Source organism: Brienomyrus brachyistius, chromosome 17, assembly GCF_023856365.1.
Source record: "Brienomyrus brachyistius isolate T26 chromosome 17, BBRACH_0.4, whole genome shotgun sequence".
Lineage (NCBI taxonomy): Eukaryota > Metazoa > Chordata > Actinopteri > Osteoglossiformes > Mormyridae > Brienomyrus > Brienomyrus brachyistius.
The window spans coordinates 1,500,560-1,516,954 of record NC_064549.1 but is presented as its reverse complement, the minus strand read 5'-3'; the positions used below and the strand labels follow the sequence as shown (position 1 = coordinate 1,516,954).

General features: G+C 47.8%; 1 protein-coding gene across 7 annotated transcripts in view; it reads right to left on the bottom strand.

Moving 5' to 3' along the window:
- lekr1 (leucine, glutamate and lysine rich 1) overlaps positions 1–16,395 on the bottom strand; it is a 33,305-nt gene that overhangs the window by 13,086 nt on the left and 3,824 nt on the right. For 2 of the 7 annotated variants that reach the window (XM_048981728.1, XM_048981731.1), the window contains exons 1-5: positions 12,032–16,085; positions 9,192–9,290; positions 6,967–7,130; positions 4,137–4,280; positions 2,377–2,458 (exon numbers count right to left, since the gene is read on the bottom strand). In XM_048981728.1, coding sequence (XP_048837685.1) covers positions 2,377–2,458; positions 4,137–4,280; positions 6,967–7,130; positions 9,192–9,290; positions 12,032–12,315 — 773 coding nt within the window. In that variant the 5' untranslated portion in view covers positions 12,316–16,085. Of the gene's footprint in view, positions 1–2,376; positions 2,459–4,136; positions 4,281–6,966; positions 7,131–9,191; positions 9,291–9,385; positions 9,561–11,573; positions 11,663–12,031; positions 16,086–16,395 lie in introns of those variants that run through there. The other 5 variants (XM_048981727.1, XM_048981729.1, XM_048981730.1 and 2 more) reach the window with 4 other exon arrangements.

Genomic DNA, 16,395 nt, shown 5'->3' with positions numbered 1-16,395 from the left:
GTATTAAAGATATCTTTCTTTCTAATGGTATTAGGACACTGTATTGTACTGCATCAGTTAGTAATTTTAGTTGTAATTGTAATTAACTCACAATTCCTTATGAGATTCACTGTCTTTTGCATGTCAACATCCTGCTCCCAACTTCCCCAGCCTGCTTTTGATAAATCAGGCTCTCATACATAATGCTCAGCTGTTTCTGTTCCACTTTTCCTTCTGTTCTCCTCCCTCCTCTGCATTGCTCCTCTGTCCCCCCCCCCCCCCCCCCCCCCCCCCACTGCTCTCTAAGCTGCTCAAGTGTCGCATGTATAATTAATAACTTTGTACCCAGTGCCCACTGGGGACAGCAGGTCATACTCAGTCAGCTTCACAAGGGCTCATGGGTAAGCAGCTGATGCCGGCGGGGCAGGCGCAGTGTTTTCCAGCGGTCTGCGCAGCCCTGACGCACTGCGCGCTGATGACGGGCACAGCTTCCCCTGCGGGTCTCGCCAGGCTGACAAAAAGCCCACGGGCCACGTCTGAAGGAGAAGTATGTCTCTAACTATACAGTGTAGGTGGGAGTGGGGGGCGGAGGAGATGCTCAATGGGGTACAATAATAGGGAACAAATGACTGTGGAATCCAAAGCATGCAAGGATCCCTCACTCTCTCTCTCTCTCTCTCTCTCTCTCGCACACACACACATACACACGAACGTATCCACGCGCACACATGCGCAGACACACACACACACGCACATGCACATCATGACCGTGCCTCTCACATCACCTGGCATCCCGCTCATAGTACAAAACAAACACCGGAAGCATGGGACACGCCCCCCCCCCCCCCTGCCGTTAACCGTCACACTGGCATCCCCATCCGGAACAACAGGCCTGCATAATGCGACAGCCAGCGAACCAAGACCAACGCAGCACTGACCGGCGGGGTCACCGTACGCCGTTTTGACATCCACACACGCCTTGAGTGGGTAGGGCAGAGTGATTGCCTGCAAGGTCACACTGCTGAACACTGCCAGAGGGCAAAAAAAAAAATGCTACTTCAAATCCAACAAGAGACGGAAGGATAAGAAACAGCAGAATCCCCCCTTAATGTCTGACAGGAGCAGCGCTGTCAGATTTTACACACGCGTCTTTAAAGTTACTAAAGACACAGAAACACACACGCCGCTCAGAAAGACAACAGGGATCACCGTTCCATGCACAGTGATCTCACTCTGGGTATATTATCTGACAGAAAAGGGCCCCTTCATTAACTTCTTCAGCCTACAGTTGCTCTTGTCCTTTGGGAGGCATCAGAATTACACACAGCCCATTAAAAATAATAAATATAAAAATATCTCACCAATCAGCTACTAAGTAAACTGACCAGTTAATTGGGGTCCCTGAACTACATCAATGGCACTTCTGTTTACGACCGAAGGCACACGTTCACAGCCTTTTCTTGTTTCAATTTGCAAACGTTTTTCACCCCCATTCTTTGTTTGGCTATTTAATAATTAAACCACTTTGATACGTTGCAGCTGCTTATTTTGAGAACGTGACCCGAACTGCATTTTCAGGACACTGGAAAGCTCCTTTGGCATATTAATCATGCTTTGTAATCGCTGAAATGTCACAAATGTGTTGTTAAGAGTGTTTCCGCTTTTAAATCACAGGCTGGCTTGTCACCAGCAAAAGGCAAAGAGCCCCACAGCTGACTTCAGGTTATCTGGTTTCTGCAGAAACCGCCCGGCACTCACAGTGAAACTGGCCACTCAGTACTGATGACAAGTACGTGAGGAGCACAGCTTCCCTGTGTCCACGGCGCAATACACTACAGCTGCAAAAACACCATCAGCAAGAACAGAGAAGCTGAAAAATTAAGACGATTTTTCGAATCAAGTGATAAGAAAAATGTCACATTGATAATTATGACATACACACCATTTCCAACCTGTGTCAGCAGCCCTGCACAATAAATTAATCAAATAACGGAAGTTATTCCAAATGATTCAACGTTGACACAATGAGGGAGACCTAACATAACGATGCTATTGTTTCTCGGACACTGGTTTTGTTTGCCTTTGCTGGGTCCCTGCTGGTCCCAATTGACGGCGCTGTCAGTCTGGGCACGGGAGGGCCGGTCACCTCTGATTCGAAATGACGCTGATGTCAGATGACTGCCTGTCAGGGGAGCACGTCACCACCGGCGACGCGGCCGGACGAACACCGAGGTGATGAGGGTCACTGTCACTGCCGCGCCGGAATGAGGTGATAGGTGCTACCGTCATGTGCGACGATTTCGAGGACCCGGGCTCCACATTCCCCATGAGCAGCGTAACTCGAGGTGAAATGTTATCGCCAGCTAAGGTGACAGGATGTGGGTGCGCTTCACTCACTCTAGGAGCCTTTCCAGGCGCTGGCACTCCGACCGGCTGCCACTGAGGTCCCGCTGCAGACCTGACAACTCCATTTTCAGCTCTGGAATGCAGACAAAGAAGGATTAATGTGACAAAGTGACCTTAAAGTGCATAATGGAAGGCAGAGGCAGGCAGGGACAGCCACGGACCGAAGGTGGACTGCCACTTCAGAATGTCACACTTCCCAGTGTGTGTGTGGGATTTTCTTCCCACACTTTCTCTCTCTCCACCTCCCCACTCATCACTTCCTCTCACTATCCAGCTACATTGGTGCAGCATTGCACTGTGCATGCCATTAAAGCACTGAAAAATAAACCCGCACGGCTATATAGTTTGTGTACAGGAGAAGCCATTTGTCTAAAAGAAAATCCACAGGGCAACCTGGCAACCTACTCTCCATCTAACTGTTTTTTGTCTGAGAGGGAGTGCAGTTCATCACAATGCCAGAGCTGCTGAAATTGTTCTAAATAAAAATGCACATGCACACAGAGAATATAATGGAGCACGTACTTCCTTCATAATGTAGCTTCCTCTGTTTTCACACTCCTTCGGCACTGTGTAACCGTAAGTACCCAGACGCACAAACACTGGGTCGCACTGCGTGGCGGGCGGGGCGCTCATCAGCGTGTTTGACGCCGTCCGTGTCAGGCTGACATTCCCCCCCCCTCCCCCCAGACAAAGGTGGCCTCAGGAGTGGTTCATACTTTGTGCAAAGCAATTGATCCCTCATAATTGCTCTCTGGTCACAGTGACCCGAGCAGCAAGTGGAAAAGAAAGCCAAAGAGGAAAGGAGAAAGAAAAAAAAACAAAAAAAAAAACAACATGGACCGGCACCCCCCTCCCCCATCCCAGCTATGCTGTTTACGCAACGCCAGCAAGCCTTAACTTGTGAAACGAGCATGTCGACTTCTGGCCAACTGGGGTATTACACTGTGTTCCCTGAGTCCACTCTTCAAACTCCACATCATTAATGAGTGTACTTGCTCTGACTACAGGCATGGTAGATACAGGAAGACGTCACATGGGCAGTGATAAATAGACACAAGACAGCCTCTATGTCTGACTGGCTCGCTTTAGCTCGGTGCTCCTCCATGGTCCCTCAGAAGTGCATCTTCGATGCTGTGCCTGTCACCCCCTTCTCACGGTGACATGTTTCTGCCGTGCTATTCCTGGAGCCTTTCGAGAAGCTTCATTAAAAGCCTTCGAGGGGCCCGAGGGCTCTGCGGAGTTTGCATTCCCTCTGGTAAAGGGTCAAGATGAACGGATCTAGAGACGCTGAGTGACACATGCCCAGACTTCAGGACAGGGGAGGAATAAATGCAGTTTCAGAAAACCTCAAGTGTACTGTGAATGCTTGAGTTTACCGTGCCAGTTCGTATCTGTCATGCGACAAAGAGTAAGCAATGCTGCAATGCATTAACAAGAGTGTAAATTACATGCAGTGTGCTAACTTTAGAGTAGGCATTGGGATAAATAAGCTATTAGTACATACTATTCCAAAGTGCAGTAGGATCTTCAGAAGTCAGGCCATAATGCTTTCACATAACAGGACACTTGAGAGCATAGCATAGTAAATTAAGCTACAGGAAAACAGGTCAGCTGCAGACCCATTAGCATATTTATGCAGTAATATATAGGGTTTAGAGTAAACAACACCACTAACTTTATTATTAACCTGTTCACGTTAGCATTAGCACCAGAGCAGGCTACACTAAAAGAAGCCTATTTTGCAGACCCACCCTCCAGCTGTGCTCTGGCTTCCTGGTGCTGGTTCTGCTTTACTGCCTGGGCCTGAAGCTGGGTCTGGAGCTCCTCCACCTGTCCCCGAAACCTGCACACCTCCACCACACCCTGGTCCACAGCTTTAGTCTGCCTTTCCAACTCTGAGGACAACAGAACAGGCGTCACCGGAAATATCACGACAGGATCTGTCGTATTCACAGGCATGGTTATCTACACCAGGATAGCAGGGGAAGTGAAAGCCATGTCTGAGGATGAAAAAGCACTCAGGGTTAGCGTTAGGGTTAGTCAGAGTACACCTTATATGGCCAAAGTCATCAGGTATCGTGAACGTCTTTGATGGTCATCTGTGTTACATTTACATTTATTTAAATAGCAGATGCTTATGTTCAAAATGACGTACGAGGAGGATTTAATACTAGAACTCGTGGCCATAAGTGGAAATTAGCAGGAGAACATTTAAAAACGAATTTGGGGAAGCACTTCTTTACACAGCGCGTAGTTGGAATAGTCTTCCTGCTAGCGTAATGCAAGCTAAAATCCTGGGTTCCGTTAAATCAGAGCTAGATAAGATTTTAACAAGTCTGAACTATTAGTTAAGTTCTCCCCAAACGAGCTTGATGACCTCCTCTCATTAGTAAATTTCGTATGTTCTTATCAGACAGCAGGGTCAGACAGTATTTATGGAACAACTGGGGATAAGGGTCTTGCTCAAGGGCCTTAGGAAGAAACCACTCTGGCAGCCCCTGGATTCAAACTGGCAACCTGGCGATCACGGGCACAGAGTCCTGAGCCACACACCTACCCACTCTATTCAAACACAATGGTGATCATTAATCACCATTGGTGTCACTCCACCTACCTAAAAGCACCTGAGCAATCGCACCCAACCTGTCGAGAATTCAGGAATATTTATCGCCATATTAAAAGCAAATTTCCTGCTTTGCTTGGGGTGAGGTCACTGCGCCGATTCAGATGTGTGAGAAAATACCACTCCATTTTATTGCTGCTATTAAGACGGCGTTAACGGGCCAACAATACCTCACAGTCATGTAGCAAAACAAAAACGCGGCACAGCGAATTAGGGAAGACAAAGACTGACGGCTGAGGTTCACCACAAGGTCACAACGAATCATGCTGATCTCATCCAGCTGACACCTGCACACCTGGTAGAACAACAGCTTATATTTACATATTTAAATAAATATTTCAATATTTAAAGTGTGTTAAATGCGATGTATACTCCCAGGAGACAAGGCACGTGGATTCATACACGTACATGCAGAAAGCTGGTATCAGTGTAACCCTGCATGTGAGTAAACCTCTGCATGTGAAAGCACTCTGCCAGGGTCTAAGTCTTTGATGAGAACCCTCCAAGTGACTGTTCAAGCCGCACCCCCTTCACCCCCATTGGATGAGTAGCCAAGGAGGAGGGAACCAAGCGAATCAGATTTCATGGCTGCTGGCAGCTAGCCTGAGCCTGGCGGTATGCCCTGCCTTGGAGGAAAGGTCCAAACACGTCCCTCCACATCCCCAGTTGGTGCACATAATTACAAGGACCTACACCCCTCTCTCTCTCACTCTCCTTTCGCTGTGAATTTTCCTCCCCTCGCCATGACCGCAGAAAGCAGACAGACAGGTAGCAGCGTATAATCACCCACGCCCATCTGCCCAGCCTGTAACCAGGTGCTGAGTCACACACCACCAGAAGCTCGGGTTTGGGGGGGGGGGCTGTGGTGCGACTATATGGCTGCATAAGGACACACCTTCGATGTGTGAAACGTCAAGGATGTGGCCAAAGCATTTGGTCCAAGAGACCTCTGCTGAAAAAAGACTACCAAGAGAAAAGATCCACCCTTAGTCTCAATATATATTTTACAGATGTTTTGCTTATTAGATTTTTAAGAAAGCATGAAAACAATCTGGATGTAATGGTGTAAAACAGGCAAAAAGGCTAATTCCAGCTGTCGTTCATCTGTGCGATTGTTCGTCGTTTTTGGTAAAACATTCAAATACCTGCTTCTCCCTGAACAGCAGGGGACTCTGTGACCCATCTACCTCCTACACACGCTCAGCCCATTAAATCCAGCTCAGTGCCCTGATATTGTAACTCAGTAATTATCCCAGAACAGTAGGCACCTGGTATAAAAATAAGCGGGTCTTACCAAGGTCTAGCCGTGGCAGAATGCAGACGCTTACACTCATCCACTTATCTGACACACGCGTGCAGAGTGACATGCAAAGCCGACCAGGACAGCCCTATCAGCTGCTTGTCACCTTGTTAGTAACACAAGTGCATTATGGTATCAGTGTGGGAGTATCATATCTGCAGCTTCGTGTAATGGACGGAGGCAATGGAGCAAACAAGGTGCAAAATAGCACAGTTCATTTGCTGTTAGCTGGTACGACAGGCAGAGGTCAAATTTTAACGACAGAAAAGCAGAAGGAGAGGCTGTATTTTGTGCCCGTTATTTTCTGTTGGTGTTTATGTTTGTATAGCATTCAGCATAGTGATTACACACATGGACACATAAAGAAGAGGAGAGAGTGATTAAGGGTTGCGGAGAGATCACAGCAGCGGAAAAAAAGGGACCAAACAAAGACAGGAGTGGGAAATGGAAGAAGGAGTGTCACTGTACACGTGTGTGAAGGCCCGCAGTGACCTTACCCCCCCCCCCCCCCCCCCCAGCTTGCCGGGCAGCACTTCTGATGCACTGAGCACACTTTGGCTTTACGCAGGTCATGTCTGCAGTGTTCCCTATTTACAGTACATCCTATAACGCTTGGATGCCCTGGACCGTGCTTCTGATACAGATAACCAGCTCATACTTGCTTGTGCGCAGTGGCTGTTCTGGAGCAGCCAGACGCTCCGGTCCTTCCAGAAGCCCTTGAACTGGAGGAAGCTAAGAGAAACGTCCTGCATCTGCTGGTGGGATAAGCGTAGTAAAGAGAGGGCGCTTTCCAGGGCCTTCTTCTGGAGCCTGCTCCGCACCCTGCAAGGGGAGGCCAGCCCGTTAGCGTGCGAGAAACAGAGCATTCATGTGAAGGAAAAAACACACCGGTGCATTCCCGATGCACAGCGGAAAAAACGAGTCTCCACTATCTCTTTTCGTCAAAGCTTCCATTAAACGTTTTTATGTGACTTCTTAAAAGTGAAAGATGAATTTGGGTAGCTGGGTTAACCGTAATGGCCTGTCTTCTAGGCAACGATCATGATAGGATGACGGCCGGACGTCGCCATGATGGGGAACTATGGTAACCAAAGCACACGGCATTAATAAGCCCGTGTCAGAACATTATCTGTGTTTTCTAATTTTACACTCATCGGGGTGAACTGGTGATGTGAAAGAGAATGGGCCGCTAGAGGTAGCCCATGGTTCTTTCCAGGGTGCCATGACCAGCAACCCTACCCCACCTCTGGGTTCATTAAACGCGGAGGAGCAGTGCATATTATGGGTGTTTTTTTTTTATTTTTTTTTTAATGTGAGGCAGGAAATGGCTTATTGTCAGTAAGTATGCTGTGAATCAGCCATACCTTCCCCATAATTATCATCATGAGAATTTACCAGCCTATTAAGTGACACAATGTTTCTAAACTGCATGTTTCCACGTTTTTTTGGACTGTTGGAGGAAGCCAGATTACTTTGAGGAAACCCTCACGGACACAGGAAAAAGGGACACGCAAGCTCTACACACACAGAGGCAGGACTCAAACCGCCAGCCCGCAAGGTATGAGACTAGAATGCTTACCTTTCAAACTACGGTGCTACTCACCAGTACTGGCTAACCTTTTCTATTCCTTTAATAAATGTCCATTCCAACACTGTATAAAAGTATAAAACTCGAAGTTAACACTGAAGGGAGAGTAAAGTTGAGAAAAGTACTTTTTTGGTAAACTCTGGTCTCTTCTGGGCCAAACATGGCAGTGTGAAAGGCGTTAATGTGACAGGACCAATATGATGCTGTCAACAATGGCAGAGCCCAGAGGACAGAACAGGCCCGGCCGTTCCCAGAGTAACATCTGACAGCGCTCTGAACAGAACCCACTCAGAACGCCTTGTCTTCTCGTTAATCGCCCAGCTTAAAATCCCATGTGTGTCAGGAGGAGATCAGCCAGAAGATCAAGGGTCTCCCAATATGCATAGTTGGGCACAGATGCACAACCGGGGAGCCTGTCTTTGTTGTCAAGCAACACGAAGTACCCAAATAACAAAAGAAGAAAGAAAAAAAAGAAAACGAACTAATAAAAATGAGACAAAGCTGTCACTAGGTGAAGAAATGATTTAGCTCGGGGCAATCAGGTATGCAGGAACGTGCTTTTTCCGTTGAGGACACAGAGATAGACCTGACATTATGAGAGACTCGTATTCAGGAATGTGTTTATCTTTGACATGACCCCTTGGCATCCTGCGTGTTTTGTATTTTTTTGGCAGGGCACGGGCACACAAGCCCACCTGACACACGGTCAGCCTGGAGTGCCAAAGGGCAGGCAAACTTTCCTCTTAGGTGGGTACATGAGAACACCAAGCCAAAGTGTGAATGTCTGCTGCCGACTTCAATGCAGCGGCCGTTCAGTTTCACCTTGAACAAGCCACCTTCAGTTAGCTGTAAGTCACACAAGGGAGAGAACGTGGAGCCCATCTTGGCCATGTCTTTTCCTGCTTCCTCCCTGCTGCATCCAGTAGGATGCAACCTTGCAATACCGCGGAACGGCCTGAGGCACACAGGTGCTTCCCACCTCCGGCCTCCCGCTTGCCAAGGCACAGGTGCAGGTCTCTGGGGCTGGCTTTGGGGGGCCCCCTGCTACCGTGGGGCCATTGTCTAGTTAACATTAACATTCCCTCCCCCGCACCGAAAACCCAAACAAACAAAAGAACACGCCTGCTCTAAGCCTTTGTCCTTCGTTCTCCTCAGCTCCAGTCTTTCCTGTTTCCCTCCGTCCTTGTGCCTGCCTCCCATTGCCTCTTACACTCTGCCCGGTATTCCTGCCCTCTCTCCCTCCCTCCCCCCACACACTCGGAGCTGTCGACTGTATTGTTTCCTCGTTTCCTCACCTGAAGCGGCGGCAGCTCTCATGTGCCAAGTCCAGCTCCTGCTCCAGGCGACTGCTCTCTGCACTCACGCTCTCCAGCTGTTGTCCGAGCTCCTGCAGCCTGACATGCACACGCAGCACGCAAAGGGAAGGGCCCCATGTTATGTCCCCTTTAATTAACAAAAGGAACACAAAGACAGCACTACTCTGCCTTACTCGTAAAGCTCTTTTCGCACTTCTGCAATAACCAGTGCTTTCAGTCTTATAACAGTTTGAATTCCATAACTGGAACACATTTCAAAACTCCTGACTGCCCCCCACAACCAGGTTAAGTGGTTAGAGGATGGATGGATGGATGGATGGATGGATGGATGACATTTCATCTACTATCCTGTGGAAAGAAGAACAGAAAGAAGAGACCAAGAGAAGTGGGGACAAAAACAGAACAAGAAACAATAAAAGAGCCATGAAAATCCTGTCTTTAATATCTTATTTCTTATGACTTATTCATATGGATAAAATAAGAAATTAATATATGAAAAATATGCAAATACTTGAAAGCCTAAAACATCAAAAGTCATCCTAACAAAGTACCTAAGAGGACCAGAAATTGGCTGGGCTGGCAGAAAATGATCTGTTCCGTTACTCTTTAATATTCTTTGAGCATCGGCATCTTTTTCCAGAGGTGCTTTTCAAAGAGCCGATAAACAAGCGAGGGGCTTTAAAGGGCTTAAAGACACCTGCTGACGAGTGACTTCAAAACGCACTTGTGATGGCAGCTAATCCGACACATTAAAGGGATTGATCATTATGCTGCGACGGCCAAACTCCTAAATTGGATGAAAAGGCAACGACGAACGAGCAGCGAGCAAGTGCCGGTTTAATCGCGGGGATCCTTCCAGATATTCAGACAACCTGACACATAGAACCATGCCATGGGTACATCCTGCCACTGGAGCATGTGGCAGGATGTATTTTCAGAACTTTCAGCCAATCAAAGAGCAGCGTGGAGTCAGACAAGGACATCTGGATCCATCACCTCTGGGCATCGAGGGTTTCTGCAACTCACCCACTCCCACATTTGTTTCACTGTACATGCACCTCACACAGTGGTGGGCATGACAGCCAAGTAAACAGGCAAAGGGCTGCTGGGTCAAATCCCAGGCTGGCCAGATCTGCTTGCGATATTTGCTCTGCATATGCCATCTTCATCCACTGCAAATTAACATCCTATGCAACACTGGTTGATACGGATTTACAGTGTACTACTTCAGCACATTAAAAACGTCATAGCTGACAAGTTTTATGGCCGGAACCTGCTATGCACTTCATTATCTAGAACTAAAATTGACTGCAGTGAAGTAAAAATTGATTGCACTCACATACAGACATTTCCAGTAATGCACTTGATTACAACTCAACAAACAGATGCTAATAAAAACACAGATTCACAAATGTGTGTGTCTATGCAAGCGAGTGCATCACCCCGTGTTTGTATTTATCTTGTCTTGTGTTTACTTTATGTTGCTTGGTAACCATGCATGATGCCATAGCAATCACTGTAATCGTCCAAACAGAAGAGGATTCAACATGTGCCGTATAAACCTATGTTCTTCACCCGGGGCCTCTCTCACATGCTACATTTTTCTTTGCTGAAACATATAAACATTTATAATAATAATAATAATAAGAATGATATGTGGGCAGGCAGGTAATTGTTCTGTTAAAGAAGCGGATCAGGGCTGTGGAGGTTTCCGGTCTGAGTTTCAGAAATGCTGTTAAAACCTATACAAGCTAAACATTCCTATCCAGGATGGCTTCACTTTAAAGTGGCGTATAACTAAAATGACGTAGAACTGTCAGTTATAGGAGTCTGTGTGTTTCTTAATATAAATACATTTTCTGGGACCTTGCTCCTTGTCAGGTGCCCCAGCAATATGTACACCTGCGTTACGCGTTGTGACCAAACAAAAGTGCAAACGGCAGGAAAATATTTACTGTTTTGTTCTTCCTCCAGAAAAGCTGCACCAAAAAATATTTATTGTCTGGGTGTTTGTGCAGTTGCTAGCGGTAACAACAAATGAGGACAATACAACTGCATTATTAAAAAGAAACCACTTCACAGTTTTCTTGTAATAGGCACTCCCATTATTCCAGAATATATGGTGTCACATGCCCCCCAAATTTCAAACGGTATTTCTTTCATTGCCAAGCAGCAGTAACAATAACATCTTCAGGTTTCACTGTTCTACAATAATGAAGCTTAATATAGATCAATTGCTATATGCATATCCTGGATTTTATTCAATTCACAAGCATTTATAATTGTGTACAGGAGCGTCTTACAACATAAAAAATTGCCATTGACACCAGGTTATACATCCAGCCATCTATATTCCAGCACCTTATCTTGGTTGTGGTCTGGAGTGGGCCAGGGGTGGCTGGGGGGGTTGCTTATCTCAGGCAGCATAGGGCACAAAGCAGGGCTATATCCTGCATGGGAAACCATTCCATCACAAGGTGCACGCATACAAATCAATAAAAAGCATTCTGTAATAACCCAATTTAATGTTTTTGATTGCTTTTGATGAACGATGTGTGCATCTGCATTGTTAATCTATCCAATAATAAAACACAATAGAGCCAATCAAGATCAAGGCAGCGCAGATAAGAGCACTGGTGTGGCATTCACAGGCAGGCTTCCACTTTCACTTCCGTAAATGAGTGCGTAGCGCATGCCTCACACACCAACGGCACGAATCCCTCACACGCAAATGCCACGCACTCACACACTCTCGTGCATCAGCCTGTGGTCCGCGCATGTGCAGACGCTGGGACGTGAAGGCGCAGGCAGGTACGTACTCAAAACTCTCATCCATGCACTCGCGTCCATCAGTCATCCGACTTTCCTTAGCGACCCGGTGTCTGCCTCCCTGCCAATGCCACGTCAGTGATGAGCGGATACCTGCAGTTACATAGAAAGGTGAAGAGGCTCTCACACAGCTGGTGAGACAGGTTTCAGGGACCACAGAACTAGACTGAAGCAACTTTCCCAGAGCTGTGTGCAACTGTATGCGGATGTGAGAAACCAACAGGCAACATATCTGCCCATCAGCTTCCTGTTCCACCAGTTCTGTCAGCTGCATTCATATGGGTCAAGCACACACTCTTACAACGCATTCATATAGGTCACACACACAGATGCACAAACAGCCTCCCATATACACACACATGCAAGGACGGTGCATTCATGTAGGTCACGCAAAATTCTAAACGCACATCCTTCGGTGCACGAGATACCGAGTTGATTGTCAGTAGCCAATGGAAGCTCCACACCTAATTCTCTCACTCTCTGAGACTGAAAGTCATAAACAGCTCAGCGGTGTAAAAATATGACCCTGCCAAGAACCTTTATAAATTACGAGTACGCAGGATTAAAAAAAATATGTCTGACAACATTCAGGCATCTTTCACATCCTCTTCTACAGTTACGATTTGCATTCTCTCGTTGTTTTGCTCACCATCGGCTAGAAACACGCTTATAGGATGTGTACACCGTCGTACCACTGGCACAGAAACTAAGGTCATTAAAACTGGCTGACAACAGAAATTAATGCAAAGCCTCATCCACAGGTATAATTGCTGCTCCTTCCAGGACAGTTGCACACTGTATTGGCTGTTATTATTAGCAGCTGTAGGTGTACTGTAACAAGAACCACAATTACATGCGCTTCTCTGTCACCCCCCCCCCCCCCCCCCACAAACACAAAATATTGGAGGCATTCATGTTGAGAGGTTTATATATGATTGAGATTTTTAGAGGTATAATTATATGCCACATTCACGTCACATAAGAAAAAAGATGCAGTCTTCAGCAATGAGTCACACTATAATTGGCTAAAACCCCAAATTAAAATTGCTTTCACACTATGAAGAAGCCTGCAGCACAGGCAGGTAAAGGGTAACACACACAAAAACACAGAAAGACAGACACTAATGTACAACCATCAGGAGTTTCACTATCAATTACCCAAGGTCTAGTATACGGGTCAGTGCCAGATTCAGTGGTTACTGACTATTACCTAGTGTGGAAACAAATCACTATCTCCCACTCTTTCACCAACGCAACAAACACCCACAACAAAAACAAGCATTAAGCTACTGCTCACTTTTTCACTGGTCACTGCAGAAAACACAGAGTATAGCAATTATCTGCCACAAGCCTCACTTACACTTCTTTATATAGTGGAACAAAGGATTATTTTCTGACAGCAACATATCAGATTTTCTGCAATAGTAAAATGCATCTAATGAAAAGTCATGAAAACAACTTCGGGAAGACTGACACACTTCCTGAACTTGAACAAGTCAAGAGAAACGAAAATGACAGAAGTCATTTAATTGGCACCTCGCGAAAGCAAAGCTTGAATGTCAAGCGTCGTGATGTGGCTGAGTGCCACTGATTTCGCTTCGATTCAGGCTCCTCTCTGGTGAATATGGCGTACCTTTTAATGTCAGAGCGACACCTGACAGCTCACCCTGCAGCTATTTTGTAAAAGCAGACAGAACTACAGAAGGGCCAAAGTGACCACACAACCAGCAATGTATCAGTCAAACCCATCAGGAGGAATGTGTCAGGGACTGAGGGGGAGTGGCTATGAACTCAGCAGTTCCTTGGGTGGGGGGGTTTAGAACGCAGTGCATAAAGGGGCTGCCACTGTCTAATCATTTAAATTTCTGGAACTTTATGTGTTCTGGTTTTTAACTTAAGTATTCCAGAGTATATTTCATTGTTGTTTCATAAAAAAAATTATTGTCTTATTTCAACGCTTTGTTCGATCCATCCATCCATCATCTCCCATTTAATCCGAGGTCGGGTCACAGGGGCAGCAGTCTCAGCAGGGAGACCCAGACTTCCCTCTCCCTAGCAACTTCATCCAGCTCCTCTGGGGGGATCCCGAGGCGTTCCCAAGCCAGCAGAGAGACATAGTCCCTCCAGCGTGTCCTGGGTCTTCCCCGGGGCCTCCACCCAGTGGGACATGTCCGGAACACCTCACCAGGGAGGCGTCCAGGAGGCATCCTAATTAGATGCCCAAGCCACCTCATCTGGCTCCTCTCAATGTGGAGGAGCAGCGGCTCTACTCTGAGTCCCTCCCGAATGACCGAGCTCCTCACCCTATCTCTAAGGGAGAGCCCAGTCACCCTGCGGAGGAAACCCATTTCGGCCACTTGCACTCGCGATCTCGTTCTTTCGGTCACTAACCATAGCTCATGACCATAGGTGAGGGTAGGAACGTAGATCGACTGGTAAATCGAGAGCTTTGCCTTTTGGCTCAGCTCTTTCTTCACCATGACCGACCGATGCAGCCCCATCATCACTGCTGACGCCTTACCAATCCGCCTGTCGATCTCCCGCTCCATTGTTCCCTCACTCGTGAACAAGACCCCGAGATACTTAAACTCCTCCACTTGGGAGAGGACCCCATCCTCAACCCGGAGAGAGCATTCTACCCTTTTCCAGCTGAGGACCATGGTCTCGGATTTGGAGGTGCTGATTCTCATCCCACCCGCTTCACACTCAGTTGCGAACTGTCCCAGTGAGAGCCGAAGGTCACGGTCCAATGAAGCCAACAGAACCACATCATCTTCAAAAAGCAGAGACCTAATCCTGAGGTCACCAAACCAGACACCCTCAACACCCTGGCAGCACCTAGAAATTCTGTCCATAAAAACTATGAACAGAATCCATGACAAAGGGCAGCTGATGTGTGTCAACCAAGACAGCCCTGCAACATCCAGAGCCTTGAGGAACTCCAGGCGAATTTCATCCACCCCGGGGCCCGGCCACCGAGGTGCTTTTTAACCACCTCAGCAACCTCTGCCACAGAGATAGGCGAGTCCACCCCCAAGTCCCCACACTCTGCTTCCATATCGGAAGGCGTGTCGGTGGGATTGAGGAGGTCTTCGAAGTATTCCTTCCACCGACCGAAAATGTCCCGAGTTGAGGTCAGCAGTACACCATCCCCACCATAAACAGTGTTGATGTTGCACCGCTTTCCCGCCCTGAGCCGCCGGATGGTGGACCAGAATCTCCTCGAAGCCGTCCGGAAGTCGTTCTTCATGGCCTCACCAAACTCCTCCCACACCCGAGTTTTTGCCTCAGCAACCGCCAAAGTCGCATCCCACTTGGCCTCAGCTCGCATCAGCTGCCTCCAGAGTACCACAGGCCACAGGTGGGGTCCTCCCCCACCAGCGGAGCCAACCCACCACCAGGTGGTGATCAGTTGACAGCTCCACCCCTCTCTTCACCCGAGTGTCCAAGGCTTGCGGCCGCAAATCCGACGACACGACTACAAAGTCGATCATCGAACTGCGGCCTAGGGTGTCCTGGTGCCAAGTGCACATATGGACACCCTTATGCTTGAACATGGTGTTCATTATGGACAATCTATGATTGGAGCATAGAAGTCCAATAACAAAGCACCGCTCGGGTTCAGATCGGGGGGGGCGTTCCTCCTAATCACGCCACTCCAGGTCTCACTGTCATTGCCCACATGAGCACTGAAGTCTCCCCAGCAGAACAAGAGAGTCCCCAGGAGGAGCGCTCTCCAGCACCTCTTCCAAGGACTGAAAAAAGGGTGGGTATTCTGAACTGCTGTTTGGCACATAAGCACAAACAACAGTCAGGATCCGTCCCCCCACTCGAAGGCGAAGGGAGGCTACCCTCTCGTCCACTGCGGTAAACCCCAATGTACAGGCGCCCAACCAGGGGGCAATAAGTATGCCCACCCCTGCTCAGTGCCTCTACCGCGGGCAATTCCAGAGTTTCCACCCAGAGTTTCCAGAGGGTCCAACCCCCCTCAAGGAGACTGGTTCCAGTGCCCGACCAGGCCCCATGGGTGTAGGCCTGGTCACCAGGCGCTCGAAATTGAGCCCCACCCCCAGGCCTGGCTCCGGGGGGGGGTAAACTGCGTCCGAGCAAGGGAAACCGTGGATTCAAAATGTTGTCCGTCATTAGGGATCTTGTGAGCCATACTTCGTCTGGTTCCTCACCCAGGACCTGTTTGCCTTGGGTGACCCTACCAGGGGCATAAAGCCCCGGGCAACATAGCTACTGGGATCACTGGAACATGCAAACCTCTGCACCACGATAAGGTGTCGGCTCCAGGAGAAGACGCTTTGTTCCTCGTAATGAAAAATATATAAAGGAAAAACTAGGGAATTAA